Source organism: Anabrus simplex, chromosome 8 (genome assembly GCF_040414725.1).
Source record: "Anabrus simplex isolate iqAnaSimp1 chromosome 8, ASM4041472v1, whole genome shotgun sequence".
Lineage (NCBI taxonomy): Eukaryota > Metazoa > Arthropoda > Insecta > Orthoptera > Tettigoniidae > Anabrus > Anabrus simplex.
Window position 1 is genome coordinate 63,031,526 of NC_090272.1, and position 15,283 is coordinate 63,046,808.

At 37.6% G+C, this 15,283-nt stretch overlaps 1 protein-coding gene across 1 annotated transcript in view; it reads left to right on the forward strand.

Annotated features, from left to right (window-relative positions):
- Nucleotides 1-15,079, forward strand: part of Snx17 (sorting nexin 17) — a 62,120-nt gene extending 47,041 nt beyond the window's left edge. The window contains exons 9-10 of the mRNA XM_067152254.2: nucleotides 12,279-12,398; nucleotides 13,809-15,079. Of these exons, the coding sequence (XP_067008355.2) occupies nucleotides 12,279-12,398; nucleotides 13,809-13,976 (288 nt within the window). The 3' untranslated portion in view covers nucleotides 13,977-15,079. The remainder of the gene's footprint in view (nucleotides 1-12,278; nucleotides 12,399-13,808) is intronic.
- Nucleotides 15,080-15,283: the final 204 nt, after the last annotated feature.

Genomic DNA, 15,283 nt, shown 5'->3' on the forward strand with positions numbered 1-15,283 from the left:
TTCAAAACTACAAGCAAGGAAACTACATAACAACATAGAACAAAACACTGTCTTTCTTCTGCTGGAAATCGATTACTCTCAGAAGGTATAACATGCGTTCTCCACATTCTCCCACCTTGCAAAAGCAGTTTTGCAACACATCGACAACTAAAAATTATACCCTTGCACTGCACTCATAAATGTGAGCCACTATATGTCTAGTTTCTTGAGTGATCGAACGGCTCTACCACAGCGAGTCTTGAATTCACTCCTGGAGACACTACTGGTAACATCTTCATTGATTAATGCTGCACCTGGGGAACCACAGTGAGTCTTGGAGTCACTCCCCTTTTCAGTTCCGGAGTGTCGTCAAAATCAACAACTCTTGAATCGTGCGAAGAATTCCTTCATTATTTGTGAACACCTGCAGATTCTTCAATTGTGCCTTTCTTTCTTCTTCATAAAGAGTTTCACTCTGGATAAGGAAGAACAGCTTCTTCTCAGCACAGAGAAATTCTTTGCTACAAATTTCTGTAGATACACGATCCCTATGATTACACTGTCTGAATCTCAAAATCCAAGCAATAGTCGTAACGATTTTAGTGTATCCAGAGAATCGTGAACTTAGTTGCAATAAGATCGTTCTCACAACAGTGATCTTGGCAGTTACAACTGTTTTTCTTCTTTCCGTGTTGACTTCTTCCAATACTGGTTCAGGACAGTTAGAGACCCATTCTTCCTCTTTACTTTTAAGCCAAGAGGGGCCCTCCCACCATCAGGATCTCCAAAGCTGTGCAGGTAAACATCCTCTAGACAGCAGGTATGCTGGGTTGAGACTGCCCGGAACGTGCCTCCATGAATCAGCCTTACTGTACTCGTGAATCTCCTTTACCCGATTCTCTACAAACACAGACCAATGTCCTTTGTTTTCTATCCAGGATAAGACTACTGTTGAATCGGACCAAAACACTGCGTGTATATTATCCCGATGTAGGCATCGCAGGCTCAACCGAGACATCCTAACTCCAAGGAGCGCACCCATCAGTTCGAGACGAGGTAGTGTTAGTTCCTTGAGAGGTGTCACTCTAGATTTAGCCATCAGAAGGCTCAGTTTGATTTCATTTTCATCTTCTGTCCTCAGAAATATACAACAACCTAACGCCCATTTGCTGGCGTCAACAAATACATGCAATGAGCTGTTGTCATTCAGGAAAATCCTTCTAGGTATCCGGCAGTCATGTAGGTATTGTAGCTGCTGGTTCCATTGATGGAATTCTTCACAAATATCTTTTGGTAAAACCTCATCCCATCCTATCTTCTTTTGCCACGTCTTCTGTAGAATGAGTTTCAGAATAAAGGTTACTGGGGCCGAAAATCCAACCGGATCAAATATTTTCTGCACACTGGAGAGTACCACCCTTCGGGTTACCAAACCTGTAGTGGGCTGAAGTTGCATCCAAGTTCATCTTCGTCACAATACCATCGAAGTCCTAAGACATTTTCAGTTGTGCCAACATTACAATCTGAGGAATTCACTCATCCCCTCATCCCCTCAAATTGAAACCTGCAGAGGACATCAACTCTTGTGCCTTTAAAATAAATGGGCCAATCTCTTCTTTTGAAACAACTCCCGTAAGACAGTTGTCCACATAAAAAGCATGTTTCAATTTATTAGCTACTTCCTTCAAATGAGTTGGGGCAACATCCAGAAGGTGGTTCAGTACTGAAACCAATAAAGAAGGACTGGAACAGACCCCAAAAACCACCTTACAATGTCTAAAAGTGGCGACCTTTCCCTTATCCCACCAAAGAAAACGAAGCATATCTCTATCTTCAGGATCAATTATAATCTGCAGGAAGGCCTTCTCTATATCAGCAATTAGACCTATAGGGTAGGATCGGAAATTGGTGAGTACGGATGGAACAAGGTCAATGAGGTTTGGTCCAGGTTCGAGGCACTTATTTAAAGAATTACCATTCCTGTCCTTGTTGGAAGCATCAAACACTGGCCTAATCTTTGTAGTACCACTGTCTTTCAGCACAGCTCGGTGAGGCAGATAATGCGTAGGTCCATCCGAAACCTCATTTGCAACGCCTTCAATGATCCCCTCACTTTCCCATTCTTGAAACACTTCATCATAATCCTGAAATTTCTGCATTCCTCGTAACTTTCTTGAAGTGTTCAACAATCGTTTCTCAGTAACTTCACGATTTGATTCCAGAGAAGCACAACTGTCAATCCAAGGCAGTTTAACAGTGTAGCATCCAGATGCTTCTTCTCTCTTCACAATCTTATCGAAGAACATCTTGACCTCTTGTTCCCCCTCTTCCTTTTTGATCTTTTATACCCATAGCTTCAGTTTCCCACAAATCCGCTACTCTTGTTGATTGAGTCAATGTAAGTAGAGTGTAAGACGAGGCAGTTGGTGAGGTGGTCTCAGAAGGGCCCATAAGTGTCTACCGCAAACAAGTTCTCACAGCCACCAGATTCTTGTATACTTGCACAAAGTCTGGCATGATTATCTGAGCCCAGACATCAGCTCCTAACAATACCTGTATTTCACTAGCATTGTTATCATCACACTATCTAACATCAGTAAGTTCAACTCCCTTATCCTTCAGTAAATTAAACAAGTCAGCATCAACTAGGGGAGCACTACCACAAATACAATCAGAGCCTAACACAGTAACCTCACGTCTCCTTTCCTCGTTCATACCCAACAGGGTTATCTGATAGGACTCGAAGCTAACAGGTGCTGTTTTCCTACCTCCAAATAATTCTTGACTTAGGGTTACCTTTCCGGTCTGTTCAACTCTAATTTCTTAGCACAAGACTTCTTAATGTAGCTTTTCTGCGATCCACTGTCGCAAAGAACTCTCACTCTTTGAGTGGATCCACCAACAACTATCTTAGCAACTAAAGTCTGCAGATAGGTCACTTGTCCTTCATTACTACCTGCTATCATGCTAAGTGTATTTCAAACTGAATCATCTTTAGGTTCATCTGAGGCTGTCTTCATATACATCAAAGCGTAATGTTTCCCTCTGCAAAATGGACACTTCACAAACATCTTACACTTAGCACTGACATGTCCCTGTCGTAGACACCTAAAACAAGCTCCCTTTTTCTTTAACATCCCTTGGCGTTCCTCTAGAGAACAATCAATAGCTACAGCACAGTCTTGAAAAGGATGTGTGGTTCTGCTACAAAACATGCATGCTAGTTCTCTGTTGTTCTTGTTTCTCTTACCAACCGAAACATCCTCTACTGAAACTAAAGCAGCTGCTGAAGGCACTTCCCTCTTCTTAATCTTGATTTTATCCTCTTGCTTAACACGATCTACCCTCTCATTAGCTTCAAAAGAACCTTGCCTTAGCTTAAGTCGTTCATCCCCTTCAACCTCAGTCTTTAAGAAGGCTAACAGTTCTGTCAAGCAACAGTCAGGTTCCTTGGTAGACATTTCTTTCGATACATGGTACCTGTCCCAGGTTTTAAACATAACCTCTGGTAAGGCACTCTCCACAAGGGGAAATAACATTGCTGCATATTTCTCCTTTGTCACTCCTAAAGAATCAAGCGCTCTCAACTGTCCTTCCAGACTGTCGTACAGTTGTGCTATGGATCTTAAGCTGTCTTTCTTTAACACCAAGGATAAAAGTTCCCTAACATAGTATTCAAAAAGTAACTCATCCTTCCCATACCTAGACTTCAACAAATCTATAGCCTTTTTATAGTTTTCCTTGGAAGGAGGAAAGTTTTCTACCAGTTTCTGAGCATACACTGAATCAAATATACAAATTTGTCTTCATCTTTAAGGCTGCCATCTTCATGAATTTTAGAAAATTGCGCCCAAAACCCAATCCAACCTTTCACAGTCCTATCAAACCTTTTGAGCTCTAGTTTTGGTAGTCTTAATAATCTCTGTTTGGAAGAACGTGAACAGTTACTATTGACTTCCGAAACATCTTGATCTGTAACTTGAAAGGCCTGTACCTTCTCTCTAACCTTAAAAAATTTCATTTCGTACTCAGTGCACTTGTCGATCTCTTTTTCAAGCATGATGTCTTCTAAGTTTTCTCTTTGCAGCAGTTCGTTGTAGACTTCATCATCAGTATGTTTTAACTTCTCGTATTTTTCCACAAGTGAAGCATACCTGTTACGAATTTCTATGTGGTCACAATCGGCAAGATTCAGTAGTTCTTGAAGCTTATTCACTTTGTGAGTAAACACGCCGCGTAATACTCGTCGTTTGGTCATCGTTCTTCATATTTATCTTGATGTTGAAATTGTCTGTAGTCCTGTCACAGTCGCCAAATGTTCTATACAATAACAAATCATTTACTTTAACACAATTTTATTAATACAATTCAACACCATCTTCAAAACTGTTCAAAACTACAAGCAAGGAAACTACATAACAACATAGAACAAAACACTGTCTTTCTTCTGCTGGAAATCGATTACTCTCAGAAGGTATAACTTGCGTTCTCCACACATACCATGCAGCTAACTTGCTCAGTCCTATGTGGTTTTAATGTCATGTCAGGATAATAATATAGTCCCTTAAACGCTGTTGCTTATCCGTGCCAGGCCGCCACAAGTGCTACAATACCTAATGCGTAAGTACTCCACAATTTGTCGATCAGCCACTTTCCACAAACATAACAAGACTACGTTCCACGAACGTTTTAAGTCAAGTTCAGTATAGTGCAGGCAAGGCTAATGAACAGTCTAGAAAGTATTCACATATTTCTAGACAAGTCATTTAATAGGGACAAGAACTTAAATGAAATAAATGACCGAGCTCGATAGCTGCAGTCGCTTTAGTGCGGCCAATATCCAGTATTCGGGAGATAGTAGGTTCGAACCCCACTGTCGGCAGCACTGAAGATGGTTTTCCGTGATTTCCCATTTTCACACCAGGCAAATGCTGGGGTTGTACCTTAATTAAGGCCACAGCCGCTTCCTTCCCACTCCTAGCCCTTCCCTGTCCCATCGTCGCCATAAGATCTATCTGTGTCGGTGCGCCGTAAAGCAACTGGCAAAAAAAAAAAAAAAAAAAAAAGAAATGAGCAGAGAAACCCCTTATTCGAACACATATTGAGATACACAAAGTTACTAGGAAGGAATCAAATACGCCCAGTGAACGCACTAAGCAATCACGAGGCCGCTACGTTACGGACAGAAGCCACCTCCCCGCCCGAAACAGCAAATGACGTCACGTCCTCGCTGCCCCCCCTCCCTCCGAACCAAGATAGCTTACAGACCACAGCACACCGCTACAACACAAGGTCGAAGACAGCTGAAACAAACCCACACCCATAGCACGGGAAGTAAAGAAAACAAACAGGACAAGGGTAAGTTTATTTTTCCACACCTTCCAATACTAAATAGCCTCCCTAGGCAATACGTTTCTAGGCGATCACAACTAATTGACGCAATCTTTTTCTGCCGGTTACAGGTCGTAATACAGACGATCTAACTTAACAAGTTCTTGAACACCAAATAGTAGACTTCATTCAACACCACACTTTTCCACCTAATAAGAGACAAGTAACGGGGAAGAAAACCAGAAGCCGTTTTAAGAAGACATAAACACTTCATAAACATTTCAACAGGAGCATTTTACCAAAAATCTCCAAGTTTTTAACAGCAAGTGATTTTATTGGAAAAGCTCTCAGGACTTGTAGTGAACCTAAGACATTTTAGTCCAATAAGTGTTTTAAATATTAAGTTTAATGTCCAACTAACAACTGCCCTCAATGCACTCTTCCCCTTTCCCCCCCCCCCCCCCCTCCCTCTCCCACCTATACACTTTCTACTAACACCTGTTTTTAATGTTTTAATGTAAATTATGAGATTTTATGCTATTTTTTACCTAAGCTACATGTAAAACAGCTGATGATGATTGCTAAGCAATCGAAACATGTTCTGTGATTATTAATGTCTTTATAAATAGCCCAAGGCTAAATAAAAAAGAGAAAGTATCGATTAGGTGGAACCTTTTTTCGTTTATTGATTGGATTACATTATCGATACGGGAATGAAGTTGATAGTTTGTAATTGTATCTGTTTGTACAAATATATGATACATGAACTTTCACATAACATTGATTATGAACAGTTGCCCAATACAGCAGCAAAATAACATCCTCAAACTAAATTCATTGGCTTTCCAACAGCTTCTCTCACCACAGGTTTTAAACACCACTGTCAATTTGCAAGGATTAGCTGCAAGAAACCAAGACTATTTTCAAAGTACATTTCATTGCTGCTTCAAGGTTTTTTTAAAATATTTATTATTACAATTGGCTTAACATCACACCGATACAGATAGGTCTTATGGTGATGATGGGATAGGAAAGGCCTAGGAATGGGAAGGAAGTGGCCACCCCAGCATTTGCCTGGTGTGAAAATGGGAAACCATGGAAAACCATCTTGGAGGTTGCTGACATTGGGGCTCAAACCCACTATCTCCCGGATGCAAGCTTACAGCTGTGCGCTCCTTACCACACAGCCAACTCGCCTGGTCTTCAAGATCTTGAAAGGTCTGTTGTATTAAATGTGGATGGTGTTCACTGAAGTTATACCTTACACACTTATTTGGACAGTCACTACTGCAGTACCTGTGTTCCTGATTAATTACAGTTAAAGATGTCTTTTGAACACAACATAACATAAATTCAGATAAGAATTTTAATTACTTATCATTAATAAAACCATTTTACTCTCATCACACCATTGTTATAGTATATTATATTTACTTCCCAAAGTTATTGTGCGCAAATGGCCGAAATTTGTATGAATACATTGTTTTATATTCTAAATGCAAATTTAAAAATTATTTAAAAAAGGTATCTACCCCCATCAGAATGTTTGCTAGTTAGTTGAATAACCCTGTAAATAAATAAAAAACGAGCTTGATAGCTGCAGTCACTTAAGTGCGGGCCAGTATCCGGTATTCGGAAGATAGTTGGTTCGAGCCCCACTGTCGGCAGCCCTGAAGATGGTTTTCCGTGGTTTCCCATTTTCACACCAGGCAAATGGCTATCTATACCTTAAATAAGGCCACGGCCACTTCCTTCCCACTTCTAGCCATTTTCTGTCCCATCGTCGCCATAAGACCTAACTGTGTCGGTGCGACGTAAAGCAACTTGAAAAAAAAAAAAAAAAAAACTTAAACATCTTCCCTAACTTGGTTTCCATAAGAATTACAGTAAAACGAACCAATTTTGGATTATAATGGATTATAAATGTATACCCATACTTTTTAAAGTTTTGTTTGAACCATAAAACCTTGGCTTTATTAATTTTATTCATTCTGAGAAGGTTTCATAAATTTCGTGTTCGATATCTTGGAAGAATGCTCTTCTAATTTATCTTTAATTTTAAACCAGTCCAAGACTGTATAAATCTGCTGGTACAATTCACAGAATTTCTCCATTTTTCACTCTCCTGACTGCCCCTGTTTTCGTTCAATTTTATATTACAGCCTGTTTTCATTTTATAGACATAGTGTATGTACAGCACTATTGACCAAGTCCGGCTCCATGGCTAAGTGTTTAGCGTCCTGTCCTTTGGTCACAGGGGTCCTGGGTTTGATTCCTGGCAGGGTCGGGAATTTTAACCATCATTGGTTAATTTCTCTGGCACGGGGGCTGGGTGTATGTGTCGTCCTCATCATCATTTCATCCTCATCATGACGCACAGGTCACCTACGGTCGTCAAATCGAAAGACCTGTACCTGGTAAGCCGAACATGTCCTTGGACACTCCTGGCACTAAAAGCCATACGCCATTTCATTTTTTACTACTGACCAAGCCTCATTGAGGATGGCTAATGTCTCAAAGCCTGGACAGAGGTACTGAGTAAGTTGGTCAGCAGTTAGGGTCGCATAGATGCAAACTTGCATTCTGGATATGGTGGCAGCCCTGATAATTGTTTTCCATGGTTTCCAATTTTCACATCAGGCAAATGCTGGGCCTGCCACGGGTGCTACCTTCCTATTCCTAGCCCTTTCCCATCCTCGCATCTCCAAGAACCTTTGATGTGTTAGACATTAAACCACTAGCCAAAAAAAAAAAAAAAAAAGTTGACAGGGGAGAACCCAGCTATCATGTGGGAGGCCAGGGGTGGGGTTAGCCAGCTTGCATTAATAATAGAAGGTGGTGTTGACCTCACATTGCTTTCCTCTGACTTGCTTAGTACCCAGTAATAACTACTATGTTTCTTCAGAACTGCTATTTTTTTTCCTCCTTATTTTTCGTCCATAAAATGTTGAAATGAAAAGTAAGTTATAATATGAACATACCCTACTTACATAAATTTTGTCTATACTAATATATAAAGAAGTAAAGTTTGTTTGTATGTAATGGCTAATCTCAGGAACTACTGGACCGATTCTAAAAATTATTTCACTAATGTAAATATTCATTATTCCTGAGGGACATGGGCTGCATTTTATTTTCAAAACAATTCGAGGGGGAGGGGTGGCATGTGAGGAGAGATACAAATACTAGGCTAATATAGGCGAAATATCGAATTTGTCGTATAAGGATGAGACAAAGCTCAATTAAAGCCCCTTGACACAAAGAACAAAACTCGGCAAGCTCTACGGGCCCGAAAACCATGTTTTAAGGCCCTAAAACCAACCATTATGGAGATACTGGCACCACGCTACCCCAGCTCTAGGAGAACAAATATATTGGTAAATGAGCCGCCTAATCGATACAATTTAAATTTAATACAATTTAGTACACTGGCTACCAATTAAGTAATACCTGGTTGCCAGCTATTAAGGATTTACGTAGGTAGTTCCCTTCCCTGTCCCTTCACTATTGTTGTTTCGTCTCGGTGTTTTCAAATTCGTACGTTCCTCATCACCAGATGTTTCATGACTGATTCTGATGGTTCGGTCAGCTTCCGCTTTGAACACTAGCGCTGTGCCACGTCCAGGGAGCCATCTGGTGACGAATGAACGTACCATTTACACTTCTATAATAACGTCTAAATTTCAAAAAGTCATTGTTTAAGAAGCCTTCTCGTGGACAGTCGAGATTTTCTTCTGATGACGCAGAGCACGGCTCTCTGTGAAACGTAAAGAATTTCACCTTATTTCCTTGACACGGCATAAGCCCAAAAGCCTATACAGTATCATGTCTATAAGTACGGGCCGTGAAAGCATCAATGGCAACATGAAAATTGGTATTTGGAATCTTCTTTAAAAAAATAAAAGAATACAAATTTTTGTTTTCAGAAAATCCACTTAAGGGGTGAGAGGAGGGGGTTTGAAAAGATGTGAGGAAGGAGTTGAATTCTTTATATGAGGATACATATATCTCAGAAACTGAAAATGTTACAGACGTTAAAACTGGTACTTGAAAACTCTTTAAAAATAAATGAACACACTTTTTTTTTGAAAATCAACTTAAGCTGGAGATTGAAACTAAGTGAAGAACGAGTTGAATTATCTTTATGAGAATACTTATATCTCAAAAACTAAGATGTTACAGACGTGAAAATCGGTATTTGGAATCTCCTTCAGAAATAAAGAAACCCCTTTTTTTCGACTTAAAGGAGGACTGTTTGTCACATGTACAGTTCCATGTTGCATGTTCCAGATTTAGCTCTGCCAGTAGCCTGGTCATCTTAGCCCCAAAAGGCAATGTCACAAACGTGGTTTACAAAGAGGTTCTGGGATAAATGAAATGCAATTTTTCGGTAGTTTTTACACTTTAGGGATTTTCAGATAATGGCTTAGTGCAGTACCAAGGAACAATTAATTTTTATCAAATTACCAAATCCTCACAAGCAAAACCATGGGTAATAGCTAGTATTTCATAAACACAGTACATATTATAATTTTCTATGTAAAAGTTCAGTTATATATTTTGGTTAAACCGGTTTTCGGTTGACAAAGATTTGTTTAACGAAGTTAATACTGTTTGCCTTATTCATAGGAGAATTGTTTGTTGTGATGAATTGAATAGATATGATTTATCTGATTTGAAAGTCAGAGTATATTTAGTTTACTTTAAGCTTTATGAGAATGTTTCAGACTTAATTCTGAATAATCAGTAGTTGGTAACATACTACTTCAGTGACACAAATTGATTATCATGTGTAAAACCTGATCTGGAGTTTAATCATAAACATGTGCTGTGAACAATCAGAGATTTAAAGAGGGCAGTCTGGAGTTAAAATCAATATTTTGGTCATTTTGCCAAAAACATTTTATGGCTGAAATTGAAAGGATTGAGGTTTTTCTTTCTTGTCACCAAGTTGTTCCGTTGAATTAAATTAATTTGTCCCTTCAATAATGCTTTGTGTGACTGTCTGCACACAGCAGAAATGGGTTTTCCTTTCATTTTCCCACCAGTTATAATTTGACATATTTCCATTTTTCTCCCATAATATTCTACAAAATGTAACAAAATTTGTATGTTTTATGTATCACAGCTATGTTAGGAAACCTGTGTATGGAAATTTTGATTGCAGAATTTTTTTCAAGTAGTAAGGTTCTTTAAATACAAAATTTTAGAACATAAAAATTGTAACAATTGTAACAATTTGATGACTTACCAATAAATGTCATGAATAAAAATATAAAAACAAATAAATAAAATACTTGAAATAAATTCAATTAATAAAAATAATTAATCGAAATGTCCGTAGTATGGGTACCAGAGTTCACCAGAATGGATCCCTCGAATTTAGATAGAGCATGATAATTCTTTATATCCCAGGGTGTGTACATAATGCTGCGTACTGGTACATCTGCTACAGGCCTTACCTAACCTTCTGAAAACGACTAAATAGGTAAGGAACTGCACCTAGGTTCATCAATAACTCCACTGATTCTAAAATATCTAACTATATTCTCAATAAAATCTGTGCATGAGCACCTCATCAACACACCAAAATACATTTATAACACACAACAAAAGATTGCTGGATGACTCCATATTTACAACAATAACAATGAAAACAGTGGGAAAACGAAAACGAGAACTAAGCCACCATTTGCAGATAGTCCGTTGAACAATGCACATATATGTAGATAAATACCCTTCACTGTCTCTGTATTAACACGACTTGTCGATTCTCATAATCAGCAGTTATAACATCACACAGATACTGTACCTCGTAATACTGTGTTCACAGACTTTAACACTTGTTGTAAACATATATATACAATTAAGCAACACACGCTTGTCGATCCTGAACATAAATTATGGAGAGTCTGAGATAGCTTTCACCAACATATAATGCCAGGCCACCACGAGTGCTACAGTACCTAATGCGTAAGCACTCCACAATTTGTCGATCAGCCACTTTCCACTAACATAACAAGACTACGTTCCACGAACGTTTTAAGTCCAGTCCAGTATAGTGCAGCAGTCTCACTCCAGTACCGTGTATCAGCACTACTTCATTCCCGTACAGTCTGTCCACACTACTTCCTTCTCGTACAGTGTGTCAGTTGTGGTTCCTCTTTCCGCTGTGATGTCGAAGTGTATAAAGACCTCATCTCTCACATGATTTGCCGAGATTGATCCTCGCCAGCCAATCATGAGTGATCCTCTTGTCAAGACCATGCCCTGAACTACTTCTTGGTCCCAAGACATAAACAAACTCTCTGGGGTGTTTCACATGAGTCATCGAACTTTCCTAGTACATCAAGTTCATCTCATCAAACATCTGCATGAGTCATACAATTTACCAGAGTCCAATATAGCAATGTTTTCCCAGTACAAAACAAATTACTCATACAACATATGTGGAGATCTCCCAGCTTACAAATATAAATGACAAATATACAAATAAAATACTGATGATAATAATAATAATAAATATAATAATAAATTGAATACTGACAATATCTCTCACTTCAACATATAGTGCGAGGGTGTGATATATGTACTATCACAAAATTACACAAACGGTAGTAAGATATATCTCCTTATATCAATTATGTACAGAAAATCAGTATACAATGCTTTTTAAAGAAGTATTATCTACTTATTCCAAATTTTCATTAACATCTCAATGAAATTTCATGAAAAGAATGGAATTAAAAATTTAAAAAATATTCTCAAAAACAATTTTTTTGGAAAAACTGTTAATTGTATATGAAGTAAATGTTTGTGATATCCCTACTTTTATTTAGATGACATTCCTACAAAAGTTTTGTGAAAATCCATACATTATGTAAAAATATATGTTTATATCCAGACTGTCCTTTTTGTTTGTTGCCCATTTTGTAGTAATTTTACTTGATTTTAATTCTCTTATGTAGCCTGGTGATCGGTCTCGTAAAGGTAGTTGGTCCTACATGAAGCGAGATGGGAGCAGTCAACTTATCAGTGTTAGCCAGTCTGCTTCAACTGATGGAATCTCTTCAAATGCCGATACTGTGGTAAGCAAGTTCAGAATATTAAATTTGTAAAGAACAAAAAAGATTTTGAAAAGGAGGGAAGTCAGTGCCAATCAAAGAAGCAAAGTAATATCAGATGATATAATTATACAAACCAACTCTGATTACCAGTGTTCACAAAGGACCAAGAAATGCTTGACCTCAAAAAACAGAAGTTAATTTATATTGCCAAAGCAATATGTGTAATGCATTTCCATGTATTCACATAGTTTATAATTACAGACAGTAACAGTGGATTTTATGTTTTACATTTGTACACTATTTTTAATTAGAGTATTTCAGAATTTTTCCAAGTATGACTGATAAATAAAAACATCTTACTTGTTCATTATATGCATAAATGCAAGGCAAACTACCACTATTCAGTAGGTCATCGAAGTAAATAAGCATTGGTTTACATCGCCTGGCGAAAAGCTGTTATGCAGGTGGGTCTTCTAACAGCCGTATGTACCTGAGACAAATTCAAGTTCCACTATATTTGATATCTTAAGCATTCTTTATTTCACCGAGCTCGATAGCTGCAGTCCCTTAAGTGTGGCCAATATCCAGTAATCGGGAGATAGTGGGTTCGAGCCCCACTGTCGGCAGCCCTGAAGATGGTTTTCCGTGGTTTCCCATTTTCACACCAGGCAAATGCCGGGGCTGTACCTTAATTAAGGCCATGGCCACTTCCTTTCAATTCCTAGGCCTTTCCTATCCCATCGCCATAAGACATATCTGTGTCGGTGCGACGTAAAGCAAAAAAAAAAAAAAAAAAAAATTCTTTATTTCACATTTTTATGCTTTTGGCTGAAGGAAAACGTTTTTCACTAACTAGGTGTAATTAGAATTATATAGTTTCCAATTTGTCCAGCCGATCTTCTTAGAAGTCAGGGGAAAATTTGGCAGTTATGACAGGATTCAGAAGTTCAAAAAGAACCTCTGACATACAGAAATTATAGGAATAGTTCCTGAAATGCACACATTTTGGTAAAAAATCAATTCATGAATGGATTCATCTCTCACTACGAATGATATGAACTCTGGAGTATCAAAGCTGGTGTCTTTATGTTTCATTTTGAAAGTTCTATGGTTCCTGAAAACTGCAAATAAGATCACACCACTGTGATGCAAGATCTTGACTGTGTAATACTGCCATTACTGGATGACCTAACAGTTGTGTCCCAGATCTACCAACTAGGATATGTGGATTAAAAAATTGATATGTTTTTGGTAGAGTATATGCTTGTGGTAGTCTCTCTCGGTTACTCTTTCCTGCTCTGGCTCAACATTGTGTTTATCCTATTATTTATTCCTTTTCATGTCCCTGTCTTCATATATATAACTTGGTTTATAATCCGTGATAATGGTAATATTTTGAAGATTATTTGTGAGTCTTTTCTCTTTAAATAGCAAAATGGTGATGTAAGATCTCCAAACAAGACTGAATCAACATCATCTTCTATGAAGAAGTTATCCGAGAAGTTGTCTAGTGTTACTCTGAAGTCTTCCATAAAGCCATCACCTCATCCGCTCGTTGAAAATGATGCATTTGAAGGTATTGGTGATGATGACCTTTGAATATCTTTCTTCAGAATTAAGGTCGCATATAAACTATTAAACAATATTTGATATCGAAACTATTCGGAGTGATCCGGAACATTATCCAGTGGAGTATTCTCCAGAGATTAATTTTATTGATTTTACAAATCAAATTTCATTGTATTTAAAAATCATCTTTTTAATGAAATTCTCATGTATTTATGGTTATGAAATGTCATCTGAAATATGATTTGCTGACGATTGACTTAGTGTTGCTATTCAACGTTCTGCTTGTACTTCAGTTGAATATTGATTAAGATCAGTTTAGTAGAGCTCTATTTACATGCATATTATATTTGTCTGAATGTTGCCAAGAATTTTGTTGTGGACTGTGTATCCTTTACCTATGTACAGAGAGTTTGTTTCTTTCAACTCTAAGATATTTTAATATAATATATTTTATTGCTAAATATTGTAATTGTCTTTCATGATTTTGAATACTAGATACAATGTCCTTTGAATTTATTTGATGTAGAGCATAAAAGGGGAAGTTCTTGACACTTTTGAGAAAAACTATACTTTGTTCTTTCAGCTTCAGTTATTTCTGTGAAGGATGGTTTCATCTATCAAATACGCACAATTTTCTAATTCTAAACTCATCTGTCTCTTCTGTCCTTTTACAACTTGCAAGCTCAAACGTTTTGAAGGAACTTCCATATTAACCTGGTAATATGTCCTTCCCCAGCCAGTTAGGTACAGATTAAAATTTTGTGTCTAAAAGTGAAATAATTCCTCAAATGACAATAGATAATGTTCCCAAATAGAATCTGTGTTGCGAATGAGGAAAATGCATGACACCATTTTCAACTCGGTATTATCTACACAGTACTGTTTGTTGCACTTATTGGCATGTTTCATAGGTAACATGACACTTTGCTGATGTAGACTTCGATTCCCATTAAAACTCAGATCATAGTCATTTTTTATGGATGCATTTATACTCTGAGATTTTGAGGTGTGTAGATTTTAATTGGTTTTATTGACTTGAAATGTGTATTATATGGCTAGGAGATTCCTTAATTTATTTCACAAATGAATTAAATGTGTAGCTGTGTTGAAATGACCATTCTTTACCTTTGATATTTCAAGTTTATCAATTTTTTCCTCTATTATATTGAATACTCTGATACCTGTACTTTTAAAAATAGTTTGTGGTTGTGGATAAAATGAATGGAACTATTTTCAGTTGATTTACTTTAATATTTTTAATGAATTTTTAATAATTTTTCAGTGCCAACTTATGAATAAGATACACAGTGATTATAATTAACAATGAAAAGTAATGA